At 37.8% G+C, this 20,490-nt stretch overlaps 1 protein-coding gene across 2 annotated transcripts in view; it reads right to left on the bottom strand.

Moving 5' to 3' along the window:
* Positions 1-17,572: 17,572 nt before the first annotated feature.
* The window catches only part of LOC111159185 (centromere protein I), a 75,158-nt gene continuing 72,240 nt past the window's right edge, over positions 17,573-20,490 (bottom strand). For both annotated transcript variants that reach the window (XM_022521628.1, XM_022521629.1), the window contains one exon: positions 17,573-20,307. In XM_022521628.1, the coding sequence (XP_022377336.1) occupies positions 20,206-20,307 (102 nt within the window). In that variant the 3' untranslated portion in view covers positions 17,573-20,205. The remainder of the gene's footprint in view (positions 20,308-20,490) is intronic.

Below are 20,490 nucleotides of genomic sequence, written 5' to 3'. Positions count from 1 at the left end.
ATTTGGGTGTAGAAGAAAAGGAGCCACAGCCATCTTTAAAAAAACTTTTTTTTAAAGATTTTATTTATTTATTTGACAGAGAGAGAGAGAGATCACAAGTAGGCAGAGAGGCAGGCAGAGAGAGAAGGGGAAGCAGGCTCCCTGCTGAGCAGAGAGCCCGAAGTGGGGCTCAATCCCAGGATCCTGAGATCATGACCTGAGCCAAAGGCAGAGGCTTAACTCACTGAGCCACCCAGGCGCCCACTCCATCTTAAAATTTTTAAAGAGCTACCATGTGTAAGAGGAACTGAACTTATTCTCTGCACTTTCAGAGGGCAGAATTAGGACAAATAGGTAGATGGTTTAAATGTTTCAGCCATCTCATCATTATTTTCTTGTCCTTATTATCCCGTAAAGTTCTTGGAGATAAATAAGGATAAATTAAAATGATCTGTATGCTTAGTTGCCTGAGCACAGGTTTTTTTCTTTCAAATATTTTATTTATTTGTTTGACAGAGAGAGACAGCAGAGAGTGAATACAAGCAGGGGGAGTGGCAGAGGGAGAAGCAGGCTTCTTGCTGAGCAGGGAGCCTGATGTGGGGCTCGATCCCAGGACCCTGGGATCATGACCTGAGCCAAAGGCAGATGCTTAATGAGCCACCCAGGCACGGGGTTTTTAAATGCAATAAAATAGTTATAGAAATAATCTTCATCTCAGCATTTTGTGCAAGCTTTCTGTTGAGACTTTTCAGAGGGAGCAAGCAGAGGCAAATCAATAGAAAAGATAGGCTAGAAACTGTAGTAGATACTGACCATAGCAATTATGAGAACTAAATGATATGAAGACTTCTAAATTAGAAAATTGCCATTTCAGTTTTATACTAATCTTTTTTTTCCAGTTTTGTACTAATATTAAAAATCAATTCCTATGCTAGGTAATGTTGGGGGCCTTCTAACAAAAAGGTGATTTCAAATATGTAAAGTTAGAGGAAAGCCAGAAGAAATTTCTTGGAGCTTCTGTGTGTACATATTTGTCTAATGTTACCTGCCTTACAGAGTTCTAAAGTTCAAACAAGATAAGGTAAATATAAGTACTTCATAAGCTCCAAGGTACATTAAACTAGAAGACAGGCTTTTAAAAAACGAGGTTCCAAAGAACTCTCAAAAGAATCAGCCTAAATTTCCAAACCAGGACTTAGTCTGAATGATTTTTTTCAGAAATGGGACTCCTAAAAAATTACTGATGAGATTCTTTTTTTTTAAGATTTTATTTATTTATTTATTTGTCAGAAAGAGAGAGAGAGAGAGAGCACAAGCAGGCAGAGTGGCAGGCAGAGAAGCAGACTCTCCGCTGAGCAAGAAGCCCGATGTGGGACTCGATTCCAGGACTCTGGGATCATGACCTGAGCCAAAGGCAGCAACTTAACCAACTGAGCCACCTAGGCGTCCCTCCTGATGAGATTCTTAAACAGAATTAAAGACATAGTAAAAATTAACCTCTAGAGAAGAAGTTAATTTGTGAATAATGAATAAACGCAAAGGCTATATATCATTAGACTTTGGAAATTCATGTCGAAATTCTGCTAAGAAAAAGCCTCCTCTGGTCTACCATCTCCTTAAATACAGTACCAGAAGTTTTTCTTTATAAGCTGGCCAAGGTACTAACAGGTTGCTTAAGTGGCAGAGATAACTAATAACCAAAGTGGTTTTTGCTTAAATTTATTCCCCTAATCTAAGTATATTAAAGAAAGAAGTGTGGAATCTGATATTATTAGCATGTAGTAGGACAAAAAATCTCTCTCAGAGCCTTCAAATTCTATCTGGAGAATTTCAGCCATTTGTAATAAATACAATGATCTCAACTATACCTCTCTCAATTTATTTTTTTCCCTCAATTCACTATTAACCATAGTATGATGCCTCAAGGTACTTCTGTGTACACTGGGTAGAGGAAATGGAGATAGAGAAAGAATACAGAATTTAAGAAAAATCATGTCTAACAGAAAAACCAAGTAAATGTGGTTTGGTGTTTTTGTTCTGTTTTCTTGAGATTAGCAAAAATGGTAAGACAAAATAAAAATAAAAGAATGCTTTTTAAAAGTTACAGAAGACAGAAAATTTCAAAGTATTGCTGAAACGTTTAAAAAATCTAAATAAATGGATTGGTATACTATGTTCATGAGTTAGAAGACTCATTATTTTAATATGTTAATTTTACTCAATTTGATATATAGATTCAGTACAATCACCCATGGATAAGAGATCCTATGTGTAAGTCAAAGAGTCCAATGGAGAAGTTCCAGCATACTGTTTAAGCAAGAAAAAAAAAATCCAAGATTGAACGCAGTTGAGAGAGTAAGATGAACTTACCTGCATCATCCCTCCCTAAAGGCAGTACAGGTTAAGCACTCCTCAGCTTGTGATTTCTCCCACAAGGAAAAACGGGAGCATGTAAATGAGCACTGAGCTTCCCCAGCTGTGCAGAATACTGCTAAAGAGGCTCATTTCTGGGATGCCTTGGTGGCTCAGTCAGTTAAGCAGTGGCCCTCAGCTCAGGTCATGATCCCAGAGTCCTGGGATCGAGCCCCGCATCGGGCTCCCTGTTTGCTGGAGAGTCTGTTTCTCCCTCTCTCTTTCTGCATGCTGCTCTGCCTACTTGTGCTCTCTCTCTATCTCTCTGTCAACAAATAAATAAAATCTTAAAAAAAAAAAAAAAGACGCCCATATCTCTCTTCCCCCATCCAGTGTCCTAAGCCAAATTATACAACTTGAAGTCAGTAAGTAGCTGGGAGAACAGCAGCCAGGGCTAAAAACAGAACATATCAAAGTGACTTGAATCCTAATAACTATGTCCCCAAACTGCTAAGGACCACTCTCACCTGCAGATCACCTCAAATGGCAAAAAGCCATCCCCATAGTTCCATATATGCCACCTACATCTCTCCTTAACCCCTTAGCCAGCTCCCTGTGCAAATTCCTGAGGACAATGAGGTCAAGATTTTGCAGACAGCTAGTGAGCACATGCAGAAAGCTCGCCCAAATCACAGAAAGACAATTCAACAAAATCAGGAAGATAACACACACAAAATGTGAAGTTTAACAAAGAGATAGAAATCATAGAAAAGAACTGAATAAAAATTCAGGAGCTGAAAAATACAATGAATGAAATGAAAGCTGCAAAAGAGAATATTAACAGTAGATTGGATCAAACAGAAGACTCTGTGATGTTGAAGAAAGGACCTTTGAAATTATCCAGTCACATGAGAAAAAAGAAAAAAGAATGAAAAAAACCTATTTCAACTGTAGGATATCATCAAAAGAAACAATCTATGAATTATTGGAGTCCTAGAGGGAAAAGAAAGGGAGAAGGGGGCATAAAGTTTATTTAAAGATCTGGGTAGACATTTGGCTATCCAAGTTCATGAAGTACATAGGTCCTCAAACAAATTCAACTCAAAATGATCTTCTCCAAGACACATTATGATAAAACTGTCAAAAATCAAAGATAGAATCTTAAAAGCAGCAACAAAAAAGAATCTTGTCACTTATTAGAAAACCCCCATAACTCATTCAATGGATTTCTCAGCAGAGATCTTACAGGCCAGGAGAAAGTAGGATGATGTATTCAAAGTGCTGGCAGGGGGGAACCTACCAACTAAGAATACTTTATCTGTCAATTATCCCATAGAAATTAAGCATAGATAAGGATTTTCCCAGACAAACAAAAACTGAGGGAGTTCATCTCACTAGATCTGCATTATGGGCCCTCAACTCTATGGTCAACTAATCTTCGACAAATCAGGAAAAAATATCCAATACAAAAAAGATAGTCTCATCAATAAATGGTGCTGGGAAAATTGGACAGCTATATACAGAATGAAACTCGACCATTCTCTTACACCATACACAAAGATAAACTCTAAATGGATGAAAGAACTCAGTGTGAGACAAGAATCCATCAAAATCCTAAGGAGAACATAGTACTCTTCGACATCAACCACAGCAACTTCTTTCAAGACAGGTTTCCAAAGGCAAGGGGAACAAAAGTGAAAATGAACTTTTGGGACTTCGTCAAGATAAAAAACTTCTGCACAGCAAAGGAAACAGTCAACAAAACAAAGAGGTAACCCACGGAATGGGAGACAATATTTGCAAGTGACACTACAGATAAAGGGCTGATATTCAAGATCTATAAAGAACTCCTCAGGGCGCCTGGGTGGCTCAGTGGGTTAAGCCGCTGCCTTCGGCTCAGGTCATGATCTCAGGGTCCTGGGATCGAGTCCCGCATCGGGCTCTCTGCTCAGCAGGGAGCCTGCTTCTCTCTCTCTCTCTCTCTCTCTCTCTCTCTCTCTGCCTGCCTCTCTGTCTACTTGTGATCTCTCTCTGTCAAATAAATAAATAAAATCTTTAAAAAAAAAAAAAGAACTCCTCAAACTCAACACAAACAAAACAGATAATCACGTCAAAAAAATGGGCAGAAGACATGAACAGACACTTCTCCACAGAAGACATACAAATGGCTAACAGACACATGAAAAAGTATTCATCATCATTAGCCATCAGGGAAATTCAAACCAAAACCACATTGAGATACCACCTTATACCAGTTAAAATAACAATAACTGATAAGGCAAGAAACAACAAATGTTGGAGGGGTTGCAGAGAAAGGGGAACCCTCTTAACACTGTTGGTGAGAATGCAAGTTGGTATAGCCACTCTGGAAAACAGTGTGGAGTTTCCTCAAAAAGTTAAAAATAGAGTTACCCTATGACCCAGCAATTGCATTACTGGATATTTACCCCAAAGATACAGATACAGTGAAAAGAAGGGCCACATACACTCCAATGTTCATAGCAGCAATGTCTCCAATAGTCAACCTGTGGAAGGAGTCTAGACGTCCTTCAACAGATGAATGGATAAAGAAGTTGTGGTCCATATATACAATGGAATATTATTCAGGCATCAGAAAGGATGAATACCCAACTTTTGCATAAACATGGATGGAACTGGCAGAGACTAGGCTAAGTGAAATAAGTCGAGCAGAGAAAGTCAATTATCATATGGTTTCACTTACTTGTGGAACATTAGGAATAGCATGAGGACATTAGGAGAAGGAAGGGAAAAATGAAGGGGGAGGTGAATTGGAGTGGGAAATAAACCATGAGAGACTATGGACTCTAGGAAATAAACTGAGGGTTTTAGAGGGGAGGGGAGTGGGGGGATGGGTTAGCCCAGTGATGGGTATTAAGGAGGGCATGTATTGCATGGAGCACTGGGCATTACACACAATGAATCATGGAACACTACATCAAAAACTAATGATGTACTGTATGGTGACTAACATAACAATAAAAAAAAATAAGAAATGTTGAATGGGGGTGCCTGGGTGTCTCAGTCGGTTAAGCATCTGCCTTCAGCTTAGGTCATGATCCCAGGGTCCTGGGATCCAGCCCCGCGTCAGGGTCCCTGACCAGTGGGGAGTCTGCTTCTCCCTGTCTCTGTCCCTGCCCCCTCCTTGTGCACACACACTCTCTCTCAAATAAATAAATAAAATCTTCAAAAAAATGTTGAATGGAGATCTTCAAGTTGAAATTAAAAAATACTAACAAGTGGGACGCCTGGGTGGCTCAGTTGGTTAGGTGGCTGCCTTTGGCTCGGGTCATGATCCCAGCATCCTGGGATCGAGTCCCACATGGGGCTCCTTGCTCGGCAGGGGACCTGCTTCTCCCTCTGCCTCTCAGCCTACTTGTGATTTCTCTCTCTCTCTGACAAATAAATAAAATCTTTAAAAAAAAAATACTAACAAGTAACATGAAAACATATGAAAATATAAAATACTCTGGCATAGGCAAGCATATAGTCATATTCAGAACACTCTAATACTATAATATGATGGTGTGTTAACCACTTAACTCTAGCAAAAAGGTTAAAGGTCAAAAGTATTAAAATAACTATAGCTATAATAGTTTTTTAATAAATACACAATATAGAAAGGGGTAAAGTGTGACATCAAAAACAAACATATGGGAAGGATTTTTTGCAGAAACACTCATTCAAAAAGATAACTGCAACCCCCATGTTCATAGCAGCATTATTTACAATAGCTAAGACATTGGACAAGACTTAGGAGACAACCTAAGGGTTCACCAATGGATGAATGGAAAAATAAGTTGTGAGATATATATCTATATCTATCTATATAGATAGATCAATCTAGATCTATCTATCTATCTAGATCTAGATCTAGATATTTAGATCTAGATCGATCTATCTATATCTATATTGATATAGATAATATATCTAGATCTAGATCTAGATATATCTCTCCAGATATATCTAGATCTAGATATCTAGATCTAGATCTAGATATATCGACATCTAGATCTAGATCTAGATGTCAGTATATCTATAGATATACATCTGGTTTGTTTCCCTCTCCAGTTTCACCTTGTTTCATTTTCTATATATATAGATATAATGCCACTATTTCACAAACTCTTCCAAAATATAGGGGAAAACATGTCTTAACTCATTCTATGAGGCCAGTATTACCACAATATCAAAACCAGACAAAAATATCACAAGAAAATTACAAACCAATAGCAGTCATGAATATAAATGTTGTAAATCCTCAATAAAATACTATCAAGTTGAATCCAGCCACATAAAAGGTATTGTATTCCATGAACAGACAAGATTTGCCCCTAGGAATGTAATGCTGACTAAACATACAAATATAACCAATGTAATTCATGGTACTAATAGAATAAAGAACAAAAACCAAACCATATGATCATCTCAGAATAGAAGCAGAGAAACCATTTGACAAAATTCAACACCCTTTTATGTAATAAAAGAACTCAGCAAAATGGAGCTACCTTATGACCCAGCAATTGCACTACCGGGTATTTACCTCAAAGATACAAATGTAGTGATCTGAAGGGGCACATGCACCCCGATGTTTATAGCAGCAATGTCCACAATAGCCAAACCATGGAAAGAGCCTAGATGTCCATCAACAGATGAATAGATAAGGAAGATGTGAGATATATATAGATATAGATAGATAGATAGATAGATAGATAGATAGATATGAATGTTATGCAGCCATCAAAAAATCTTTCCATTTGCAATGATGTGGATGGAACTAGAGGGTATTATGCTAAGCAAAATAAGTCAATTAGAGGAAGACAATTACCCTATGATCTCACTGATATGAGGAATTTGAGAAACAAGACAGAGAATCATAGGGGAAGGGAGGGGAAAATGAAAAAAGGTAAAACCAGAGAGGGAAACAAACCAGAAGAGACTCTTAATCTCAGGAAACAAACTGAGGGTTGCTGGAGTGGAAGGGGGTGAGAAGGATGCAGTGGCTGGGTGACAGACATTGGGGAGGTATGTGCTATGGGGAGTACTGTGAATTGTGTAAGATTGCTGAATTACAGACCTGTACCCCTGAAACAAATTATACATTATATGTTAATAAAAAAAAGAATTACCTGGGGCAGGTAATTATAAATTATTTTTATAAATTATAAAAATAAAATGCCAGAAATTCCAATTAAGTAGGTTTGGGATATGACCCCAGAGTCTGTATTTTAACCACAACCCCAGGGAGCTCTGATGGAGTATGCTGAAGTCTTTCATTGTTCTTTGTAAAGCTTTTCCTGGATGACTCGAATTTGCTCATATTTCAGGAAGAATAAACTGTCCCACAAATTAAAAAAAAGTGTGCATTGTGGGGTACCTGGGTGGCACAGTGAGTTAAGTGTCTAACTCCTTGGTTTTGGATCAGGTCTTAATCTCAGGGTCCTGGGATCAAGCCCCACATCCAGCTCTGTGCTGAGCGTGGAGTCTACTTGAGATTCTCTCCCTTTCTCTCTCCCTTCCTCTCTGCCCCTCTCCATCCCCCTCTCCCCCATCTCCCACTCATGCTCTCTCTCTCTCTCAAATAAATAAATAAAATCTTTAAAAACTGTGTGCATTGAAGGGCACTATCAAGAAAGTATCAAGGCAGGGTGCCTGGGTGGCTCAATCATTGGGTGTCTGCCTTTGGCTCAGGTCATGGTCCCAGGAATTGAGCTCCTCATTGAGCTCCTCATCAAGCCTCGCATCAGGCTCCCTTCTCAGCAGGGAATCTGCTACTCCCTCTCCCACTCTCCCTGTTTGGATTCCCTCTCTCATTGCCTCTCTCTCTGTCAAATAAATAAATAAAAATCTTTGAAAAAAGAGAGTGTAAAGGCAACCAACTATTTTCAAATCATATATTTGATAAGCATCTTGTATTCAGAATATTTAAAGAAGACTTACAGCTCTACAACAAAAAGACTAACAACACAATTTTTTAAAATGGGCAAAGGACTCAAATGGGCATTTCTCCAAAAGACATGTAATGGCCAACAAGACACAAAAAGATGCTCAACGTCATTAATCATTAGGTAACTGAAAATCAAAGCCACAATGAGATAACACCTCACACCCACTAGCATGGTTATAATTTTTTTAAATGAAAAATAACAAGTGTTAGTGAGTAGAAAAAGTGAAACCCTCACACATTGCTGATGGGAATGTAAAATGGTGTAGATACTTTGGGAAACAGTTTGGCAGTTCCTCAATAAGTTAAATGTAGAATTACCATATGACCCTGTCATTCTCTTCCTAGGTATATACCCAAAAAGAACTGAAACACAGGTGTTCAAATAAAAATTTGAATGTTCACAGACACATTATTTGCAATAGCCAAAGATGAAAACAACCTGAATGTCCTTCAAGTGATAAATGGATAATAAAATACGGTATATCCATACAATGGAATATTGTTCAGCCATAAAAAGGAATGAAATACTAATACATGTTGCATAATGTTGAGTGAAAGAAACCAGACACAAACAGCCACATATTGTATGATTCCATTTATATGAAATATCCAGCATAGGCAAATACATAGAAAGAGACAGACTGGTGGATGCCTGGAGCTGAAAGGAGAAGGGAGAATGAGGAGCAGTCATTTAATGGGTACATTTTGGGGAGAGTGATGAAAAGGTTCTGAAACTAGATATTGGTGATGGTTAACATTGTAAATGTATATAATGCTACTGAATTGTACACTTCAAAATGATTACAATTATAAATATTGTGGTATTTTACCAGGATAAGAAAAAGTAGTAAAATGTAAAACAAAGATTATCCTACCAAAACTAGCCTTAAAAAGTGCTTAAAGAAACATAATAGTATAAAAGTACAAAATATAAAATGTTTAAGAAGTCAAAGTTAAAACTACTGGTGATACAGTAAGAAAATGTTACAAAAAACATTTAATGCTCATTAAGGTCAAGGAAAAATCTAAGACCTAGGTTAAAAAGAGCTAATGTAATTATTAGCCAATATGTCTACTCTCATGTAAATGGTTGTTAGGGGTGGAGTTTTTCAAGTGTAGATCCCAGCAAGATTTAATTATTGTCTGACCCTTTAGAACCTAAGTTCATAGGCCAAGAATCCTCAAGTTCTTGCCTTCAGCTCAATTCACTTCCAAATATAAGAGAAATGGCTTATTGAAGTTGGGAAAAGCAGAAAACCATAACTATCCTCTAGTTCTCCATTCAGCTCAATATACTCATTTTCCTTACTCTAGCTTTCTCTGCACTTGTAGAGGCTAAGTTGCAAAGGTCGTACTCTTACTTCCTTGTAGTGTGATAAACGTCCAGCAGGGAGAGATGGTAAATTATCCTAGATTCAGCAACAATAACATGGAATCCTAAATATGACTAAGATTTTTTACACAGAGCATATGAGAAACTGAGTTAAGTTTTTGAAGTAAGCCTAATTTTTACCATTCTCACCTGAAATTAAATAAACTAATGTATATATTTTTAAGAATGATCCACCTAAAAACATGAGAGCTTCCCAGTTCTGTTTAAAAGATCATTCACTATCCTCATTCAGGATAGAGGAAATTAACCAAACTCTTTTTTAGAAATCTAGCTGTGTACCATTTGTTTAAATATAGCCATTATAGCTATATTATATATTTTATTCTTTTTTTAAAAGATTTTTATTTATTTATTTGACAGACAGAGATCGCAAGTAGGCAGAGAGGCAGGCAGAGAGAGAGGAAGGGAAGCAGGCTTCCCGCTGAGCAGAGAGCCCGATGCAGGGCTCGATCCCAGGACCCCGGGATCATGACCTAAGCTGAAGGCAGAGGCTTTAACCCACTGAGCCACCCACGTGCCCCATATATTTTATTCTTGATAGAAAAATATGCCAGTGCCTCTATAATTCATCAAAAGCTTTTTTAAAAAAGACTTTATTTACTTGAGAGAGAGAGAGAGAGAGAGAGAAAATGAGTGGGAGGGAGAGGAATAGGGAGAAGCAGACTCCACGCTGAGCAGGAAGCCCAATGTGGGGCTCGATCCCAGGACCCTGAGATCATGACCTGAGCTGAAGGAAGCCACTCAACTGACTGAGCCACCCAGGTGCCCTGATCAAAAACTTTTTAAAGACAAATAATACTACAATGATTTTTACCCACATATGATCTCATAACCTACTTCTACTTATTTATCTGTGTTTTATTTTTTTTTTTTTTTAGATTTTATTTACTTGACAGAGGGAGACAGAGAACACAACCAGGGGTAAGGGCAGAGAGAGAAGCAGGTTCCCCATGGAGCAGGGAGCCTGAAGTGGGACTCGATCCCAGGACCCTGAGATCATGACCTGAGCTGAAGGCAGATGCTTAATGACTGAACCACCCAGAAACCCCATCTATCTGTATTTTAGAAAATTATTTCAGCATTATCTGTTTTCATTGTTGACCCTTTTAAAATGTCTCAAATATGTAAATCTGTTATTTATCCCTCAAGATTTTTAAAAATACTTGATAGTCGCATAATTCTCACATATAATTCTGCTTGTTTATTCTTAATTTCCTAGACTGGAAGAGGACAAGGTATCAGATAGAAGAGAAGCAAATAATTTTATGACTATAATTTTTCTAAATTTGTTATTATACAGTTAGGGTAATCATTATGCAAACATGGTATGTTAAAGATTACTCATTTCATCATTTTCCAAAACAGATTTGAAAATCCTTACACATTATTTTCAAAACAACTTTGGTGGTATAACTTAGTAAGATAAAATTCATCCATTTAAAATTACATAAATTAAGTGGTTTTTACTGTATTCACAGAGTTAAGAACACACTTCCATCATCTTAAAAAGAAACGTCATAAACCATTAGCAGCCACTCCCTGTCTTAGTCAATTGGGACTGCTAGAAAAAAAATACCACAGACTGGGTTGCATATAAACAACAACAACAGAAATTTACTTCTCACAATTCTGGAAGCTGGGAATTCCAAAATCAAGTTGCTGGCAGATTCAGTGACTGGTAAGGGTCCACTTCCTGCTGTTCATAGACAGCCATCTTCTTGCTATAACCTTAGTGGATGAAAATAGCAAGGGAGTCCTCTGGGGCCTCTTTTTATAAGGGCACTTATCCCACTCATAAGGGCACCACCCTCATGACCTAATCACCTCCTAAAAGCCCCACCTCCAAATATCATCACATTGGAGATTAGGTTTCAGCATATGAACTTGGGAGGTGGGGGGACACATATGTTCAGTGTATAGTATTCCACATTATCTGCTTCCCTTTCCCCATCAGCCCTATAGACAACCATTTTACTTTCTGTCTTTACAGATTTGCCTATTGTTGACATTTCCATATACATAGAACCATACAATATGTGCTCTTTTGCTTCACTTCACATAAGTTTTTGAGGTTTTTCCATACTATAGTATGTATCACTTCTTCAATTCCTCCCCCCTTTTTTTGGCCAAATACTATTCCATTATATGGAAATAGTGTATTTTATTTATTCATTCATCAGTTGGACATTTGGATTGATTCCTGTTTGGCTATTATAAATAATGCTATTTGATAGCTTTATGCATATGAACATTTGTGCACAAATTTTTGTGAGAACATGTTTTCATTTCCTTTGGGTATATACTCAAAAGTGTAATTAGTCATACAGTATCTCCGTTTAAAATTTTGAGGAACTGTCAAGTTGTATTTCAAAGTGGCTACACCATTTATAGCCCAGTCAGCAATGTATGAGTTTCAATTTCTGCACATCCACACTTGTTTTTATTATAGCCATCCTAATGGTTGTAAAGTGGTATCTCACTGTGGCTTTGATTTGGATTTACCTAATGACTAATGATGTTGAGCATATTTTTTTTATTATCCATTTCCAGATTTTCTGGGGAGAAATATCTATCTGGAACTTTTGTCCAGCTTTTAATTGGGTTGTCTTTTTATTACTGAGTTGTAAGATTTCCATATATACTCTAGATACAAGACACTTCTCAGATATATGATTCACAAATATTTCCTTCCATTCTGTGCATTTTCTTTTTTTTTAACAAAGATTTTATTTATTTATTTGGCAGAGAGATCACAAGTAAGCAGAGAGTCAGGCAGAGGGGGAGGGGGAAGCAGGCTCCCCGCTGAGCAGAGAGCCCGATGTGGGGCTCCATCCTAGGACCCTGAGATCACGATCCAAGGCAGTGAAGGCAGAGGCTTAACCCACTGAGCCACCCAGGCGCCCCCATTCTGTGCATTTTCTGTTTACTTTCTTGGTGGTCTCATTTAAAGCACAAAGTTTCTGATTTTGATGAAGTTCATGAATTTTTCTTTATTGTTTGTGCTTTTGTTTTTATCATAGCTACAAAATCACTAACCAAGGTCATGAAGATTTAAGTTTTTGTCTATTTTACACTCTTTAAAAGATTTTATTTATTTATTTTATTTGACAGAAAGAGAGAGATCACAAGTAGGGACAGAGTCAGGCAGAGAGGGAGGGGGAAGCAGGCCCCCATACACTTCTTTTTTTTATTTTTGCATGCATGCACACAAGAGAGAGAGAGAGCAAGTGAGCGCACAAGCAGGTGGAGGGGCAGAAGTAGACTCCCCACTGAGCAGGGAGCCAGATGCAGGACTTGATCTCAGGACCCTGAGATCATGACCTGTGCCAAAGGCAGATGCTTAACCGACTGAGCCATCCAGGCACCCTAGTTTTACATATTAAATTTTAGTTTTTGATCGATTTGAATTAACTTTTGTCCGTGATGTGATATAGGGGTCCAATCAGATTCTTTCACATGGGGATATCCAGTTGTCTGGTACCACTTCCTGAAAAGACTATTCTTTTCCCATTAACTGTCTTGGCATTCTTGTTGGAAATCAAACTGACCTTACATGAATGGGTTTACTTCTGGACTCTGAATTCTATTCCATCAATCTACGTGTATTCTTATGCTAGTACAACAGTCTTGATTAGTGTAGCCTTGTAGCAAAGTCTGAAATAGAGAAATATAAGGCCTCCAACTTTGTTCTTTTTCAGGATTATTTTGTTCATGGCCTATTTCCATTTGATTTTCAGAACCAGCTTGTGAATTTCTGCAAAAATGCCAGCTAGGGTTTTGATAGGGCTTGCACTGAAACTGTAGATCAGTTTGGGGAGTATGGTTATCTTTTTTTTTTTTAAAGATTTTATTTATTTATCTGACAGACAGAGGTCACAAGTAGTCAGAGAGGCAGGCAGAGAGAGAGAGAGAGAGGAGGAAGCAGGCTCCCCGTGGAGCGGAGAACCCGATGTGGGGCTCGATCCCAGGACCCTGGGATCATGACCTGAGCCGAAGGCAGAGGCTTAACCCACTGAGCCACCCAGGTGCCCCGGAGTATTGTTATCTTAAATATTCAGTCTACTGATCTATGAACATGGGATGTCTTTGCATTTATTAGATGTATTTTTAAACAGGTTTTTTTTTTTTTTTTTTAGGATTTTGAGAAAGAGAGAGAGAGCAAGAGAGTACATAAGGAGCAGGGAGGGGCAAAGGGAGGGAGAAGAGGACTCACTGCTAAGCAGGGAGCCCAATGTGGGACTCCATCCCTGGACCCTGGGATCATGACCTGAGCCAAAGGTAGACACTTAACCAACTGAGCCACCAAGGCATCCCTAAACAGTTTTGATTATATTGATGTTAAACCAACCTTGCATGACTGAGATAGATCCTAGTTGGTCATGGAGTTATAATCTTTTTCATGTGGCTGGATCTAATTTGCTGTATTCCCTTGAGTTTATTGAATGCATAGATTGTTTTCATCAAATTTGACACATTATCAGCATTATTTATTCTAATATTTTTTCTGTCCCTTTGTTTCCTTGTCTGGTATACCCATTATGAGTGTGTTTGTGTGCTTAATGGTGTACCACTTTCTAAGGTTTTGTTCATTTTTCTTCACTCTTTTCGAGTCCAGAATTTTCATTTGGGGTGTGTATGTGTATGCATTCTATCCTTTACTGATAGTTTCTTTTTCATATCCTTATCATCACATAGTCTTTTTAATTATTTAAACATGGTTGAAGTCCTTTAGATGTATTTATAATAGCTGCTTTGATGTCCTTGTCCACCAGGTTCAGCATCCGATGCCCTCAAAGGAAATTTCTTTCTTTCCTGTGTATGGGTCACATGTTCCTGTTTCTTTGCCTCTTATAACTGAACAGTTCAGATACAAATTGTAGCAACTCTGGATACTGACTGTCCCTGCTCCAGGTTTTATTGCTGTTGTTTAATAACTTGGCTATACTAATTCTGTGAAGTCTGCTTCTCCACAGTATGCAGCCTTTACTTTTACTATTTGGATTTTTTCTTGCTCTTAACTTTAAGCCTGGCATCCTAAGGATCATCCGTGGGTCATTACAGTTTAGCTATCAGTCACTAATTGATCCAAGTTGTACTGAAGCCCCTGAGACAGGAAGGTTTTCATTTTTTGCTGTATGATCTGTGTGGCTTGGATACTGCTTTCACATTACAGGGACTCTACAAGTTTATTGCACATTTAGCCAAGGGCTAATAGCAAAGCAGTTTCCTCTCCAGTTGCTCCTAAGAGTGTGGCCTTAGGTAAGAGCAGATTATTCTACACCATCTGGCATCCTTTGCTGTCTCTTTCTGATCTACCTCTATTGGTATCATACGATGCTTCTGGCCCCCAGTAGCTGTTAGCTGATTTTTATTTTGAACAATTCCTTTAAGGCATGAATTGCTCCACTATCCAAAAAAAGTCAGGCTCCTCAGGCCAGGGCCAGCATGTTGCCAGTCTTTGAGGTTTTCTCTGACCCCACCTTCACAGAAGCTCTGAATTAAAGAACAGTATCTGGGACTGACAGGAGCTGCCAACTGGCTTCCAAGCCTCCTAGATACCTCTCCTGAAACAGAGTTGGGTGAGGGAATGGGAGTTGCCTCTACTTCAGATCTTATAGCCTACTACTATTACTACTGAATTCTGTAGATTTTGAATAAATGGTCCTCAACTTGTTATAAATTCTTTTATTATTCTCCAGAAACTTTGAATGATAAGTCTTTCTAATTTTGACCAATGAGATACTGCTCTGGGGAGTTCCACGGGACTCTTCACATTGCCATCCACAAAACCTCCCCATTTTAACTTTCAACTGACTGCAGAAACTGGTGATCACATTTGCAAATTTAACCTACCTACAAAGCTGATTGTAAATAGAAAAAAAATCATTTCTAATTTTTTAAAGCTAAAAGTACTATCTAATTTTAAAAATTGTATACTATCGTCTCTCATTACCTCAGGTAACAGAAAATTGTCTACAAATAGATACAAGGAGAAAGTAAAACATATAAAAATTGCAGTCTTGTTCAATTTCATGTGATATTAAGTGTTATTGTATCCAGGGCTGGAATACTCATAAATAAATAGGATGTCAAATTTTTGAATAAATGCTTATTCATATGTTCAACACTTTTTCCAGAAAGGCTCAGGCAACTCTGTTCAATCAGAAGGTAAAGTATAGAAAAATGTGTATTACTTCAGTAAGCTACTATCTTCTGGGACAGTCTTCAATTACATTCTATTATTCTTTGAATTGATATACTTCAAAGGTAGGAAAAACATTTATATCTTTTTTCCCTTTTATGGCTTTTCAATGAAATTTCACAGATTTTCTATCATTTTATATACCAAATCTTTGAAATACAGACATTAGAATCTAAATTTTACCAAAAAGGGAATCAAGAGGCAAAGTACTTAAGTGACTTCCAAGGTCACACAATTCATTAATGATAAACCTAGAACTAGAAGCAACGAAAGGACTCCTTAACATCCAGCCTTCAGCTCTGTGCACCAAATCGAGTTAGATAAGCTAATGTTCTTCCTCGAAAATTGAAAAAAACTTGCTTTCCTGGTATATACTTAAAAGTGGACTTTAATTCACAGGTACTTATTATGCTCCTTGGGAAGACATCCTTTTCTGAGTATTATAAAAATAAAGCATTGATGATTCAGGTCTACAGTATATTCTGTTAAACATTGTTGGCCATTGTCTTAGATCAGGCAGCTATAATAAAATACCATAGACTGAGTGGCTCAAAAAGCAAATCTACTTCTCACAATTCTGGAGGCTGGAAGTCCAAAAATCAGGGTGCCAACATGGACAGGTTCTGGTGAGAGCCCTCTTTCTAGTTTGTACTTGGTTACCTTTTTGCTGTATTCTCACATGGTGAGAGAGAGATCAGTATCTCTCTTGTCTCTTCCTATAAAAGTACTAATCCCATTGATGAGGGCTCCACCCTCATGACCTAATTACCTCCCAAAGGTCCTACCTCCAAATACTATCACATTAGGGGTCAGGGCTTCAAAGTCTGAATTTGGGAAAAATAAACATTCAGTCCATAGTAGCCATCCTTATAAAAAATAGAATGTTTTTACATGATAAAAATATAGTCTTTCTACATTAAAAAATAAATGAAATAAAGTTATATCAATTGAAAAGAAATTTTAAAAATACCAATTTTATTTTTTAAAGATTATTTATGTGAGTGAGAGGTGCAAGTGGGGAGAGGGGTGCAGGGGGGAGAAGGAACACAGAGCAGAGCGAGGGAGAAGGAGAGAAGCAGACTCCCCACTAAGCAGGGTGCTCAAGGCAGGGCTCAATCTCACAACCCTGAGATCATGACCTCAGCCAAAATCAAGAGTCAGATGCTCAACTGACTGAGCCACCCAGGTGCCCCAATATAATACCAACTTTAGAGAATAATTTTTCTTATTTCTAGTAAACCATTGTGTGATATAAAATGTATCTGATGTAAAGAGAGAATGTCTGCAAACAGAAATTTTATGTGAGACACCATAGACTTGTCTACTTTTCTTTCTACATTGTCCTTAAGACCAAGAGGAAGAAGTTATAATAAAAAGAAAAATAAAATATTAGAAATCCTTTTTTTAAGATTTTATTTATTTGAGAGAGAGGGAGAGTACAGACGGAGAGTGAGAAGCAGACTCCCCATTGAGCTGAGAGCCCAACTGGGGCTAGATCCCAGGACCCTGACTGAGATCACAGCCCAAGCCAAAGGGAGCTGCTTAACAGACTGAGTCACCCAGGTGCCCCAAAATGTTATAAATCTAACAGCAACTTAGTATTGAACATTATTAAGTCAATATTTATAACATCAACAATTTTATAGAAATACTAGGTAAAGAAAGAATTCTTTCTGTATAATTGGGATAATAAATCAAATTTTCTTTTTCTTTTCTAGGCAATGTTTGCTCTAAAGCAAAATAGCTTTTCTTATTTAAATCTTTTTTTCCTTTGCCATGAACAGCCTTCAAAAAAGAGTTTTTAAATAACTAGATTTGGCTTATTTGCACATCTAATCTTAAGTGGGTCAAAAAACTGGATCAAGAGAAGAATATGAACAGAAAAGAACCCAGGAAATGATTACTGAACAAAAAGACACGCATAAGGGAAAAATATTTTCTTCCTGGAACAAAAACTCAGGTTTAGAAATTTCTTCCATGACTGGAAGATTGTTGGGGATTAAATTTCATGAAAAATAATCAAATCCTTCTCACAAGTGAAAGTTCCACTTGATCTTAATGACCAAAATATTGTGTTCTGAATAAAAATATGGAAAATTATTTGGACTGCAAACTTAAAAACGAAAGAGAACTCTCTAAGTGAGAAAGGTTATCTATCGGGGACACTATCACATTTACTTCAAAGCAGCTAAAAGTTTTTTACCTGGGTATATAGGCAACATTCCACACCAATAAATACTCCCTCTCTTGTTCAAAACACTTTTTTCACTTGGCTTCCAGCACAACCAGTCTTCTTACTTTTCTTCTAGCCACTGGTGGGTCTTTCTCAGTCTTTAGCTGGTTCCTCCTTTTTTCTTCTACTTCCTAATGTTGGCTTGCACAACAGGACTCAGTTCTTTGCTGTCTTTATCTTCTTTTTTCTAGCAGCACTAAGTGATCTCCTAAGATGTCATGGCTATTCATTAATGATGCCCAAATTAATTTTGCCAATCCCAATACGTACCCTGAACTCTAGGCCTGGACATCGCCTGTCTACTCAGCACCTCCAACCTAATATGGCCAAAACAGAGCTTCTGAATCCACACCCCTCCAAATCTGTTCCTCCTCCAGTATGCCAGGATGTCAGAAACCTAGGAGTTACCCTTTACTCCTCTCTTTCCCTCTCTTCATATCCAAGCTAACACAGATCCTATCTTCTCTAAGTTTAAAGTAAAACCTAAATCCACTCTCCAACTACCTTCCCATCATCTACCACACTAGTCAAAGACTCTTGCCTAGAACTCTAATAACTTAACTGGTCTCTCTGCTTTAACCCTTAATCTTCTTCAGTATAACCTTCAAACTACAGCTCCATACAGGTAAATCAAATTATATCACTCTGCTCTCAATCCTTCTAATGGCTCCCTATTATCTATCCATAACACATCATGAACTACTCTCTGGTTTCTCTATTTCATTCTTACCACTCTTCTCTTTTAATTACTATATTGTAACCTTACTGGCCTCTCTGCTAGTCCTCAAACATGCCAACTAAGTTATCATTTTTAAGCCTTTTACAACTTGCCTTTACCTCTGCCCAGAACGCTCTTTCCCCAAATTTTCACATGGCTCATACACTTATTTCATTAGGGCTTCTGCATAGGTCACCTCCTCAAACAGGCCTTAAAGTAGCAACCCTCTCAATATTCTGCCCCTACTCCTTGCTTCTTCCTTATAGCACCTCATACTATATTTTTGCTTATATTTTTATTGTCTGCCTTTTCCAAAGGGATGTAGTAAATCTACAAAAGCAGTACTTTGTATTGGTCACAGCTATACAACCAGCACACAAAAGAATATCTGCCACACAGTAAGCTAGATAAATATGTATTGAATCAAAAAATGAATTGGATTCTAGTCTGAACACTACCTAATAATACAGAGTTTTGTTTTGCTTTAAAGGAAAAACAAGAACCATAAGAATGTGTCCTTAAAAACAAAAGTAAAATCAGCTTAATTTCTCTCAAGTGATATGAATTTTACTAGAAGAGAAGTTACTCGGTAGTAGTGAGGCTGAATTTTCAGCAAAATATTCTAGCTACTGTAAAATTTTTTTAAAGCTTCAGAATTATCCCCGAAAATAAAGTATGTTTACTTGGGCCTGACCACTTAAAAATGGGCATATAACATAAACATACACACACAAAATAGTATAGTTTTCTGAAATCAAACTGGACTAAATAGGAACATTTTAGATTATCCCACAATCCTCTCCACTTCCTTATCAAATTGCTACTAGTGAAGGCCCAGGAAGCTACCAATGAATTAGAGTTAGAAATATTATATCCTGTTAACTTGAAGATGCTGACACTGTTGTTCACAATAAGGAAAATGGCAATATCCCCAGAGGTTTCAGAGGCAGGGCATTTTGCATGAGCATGTCTGTGGCTTAACTGCCACTATATATTACCTGCTCTCTTCCATCAATGCAACTTACAGTCCACAAGAATGTGAAAAATCCTGTCACATAACAGATATATCTACATATAATTTGGTGGAAGGCAGAGCCTGATGATGAAGTCATTTTTTACTAGTGGGCTAAAGAATCTAGATCCTGAAAAATAAAGTTAGCCACACTGAGGCTCTCCTGGGGGCATGCATAGAAGGCCAGTCCAAATACTCCCTGAGGATGGCAATCTGTTGATGCAAAGATAATGGAAACTCAAGTTGAACCACTTGGCCTCTCTAGCAACAAGGAAAAGAATTTAGTCCGGTATGGTCAGTCGTTTCAGTCAAAATTCACTTAATGTTGATGCTGCAGTTTAAGCTCTCTGATCAGGGGACAGAAGAATGATGAATACTACTTCTTATGAAAAGTTTCAAGCCTTGTAACCCCTCTGAAAATAAATAGTCCAAATACCAGTTCCATTTCTTTCCCTGCAAGCACAAAAAAACGGAAAATTACTCATCAAATATTTACTATGCATATTCTCTACCTCTTCTTCTTTCCCTAGGAAAAGTTCCCAATGTCCTGAATGCACATACCAAGAGTTAGCTGAGAGGGGCCAGGTTCCTAACTGGAACTCAGGCACTAAAGTGACATCCAAACCAGAAAGTACC

The sequence above is a fragment of the Enhydra lutris genome, unplaced genomic scaffold (assembly GCF_002288905.1).
Source record: "Enhydra lutris kenyoni isolate GAN:26980312 unplaced genomic scaffold, ASM228890v2 scaffoldscaffold67, whole genome shotgun sequence".
Taxonomy (NCBI): Eukaryota; Metazoa; Chordata; class Mammalia; order Carnivora; family Mustelidae; genus Enhydra; species Enhydra lutris.
Note: the sequence above shows the minus strand (reverse complement) of the source record. Positions and strands in the feature narration are given on the sequence as shown.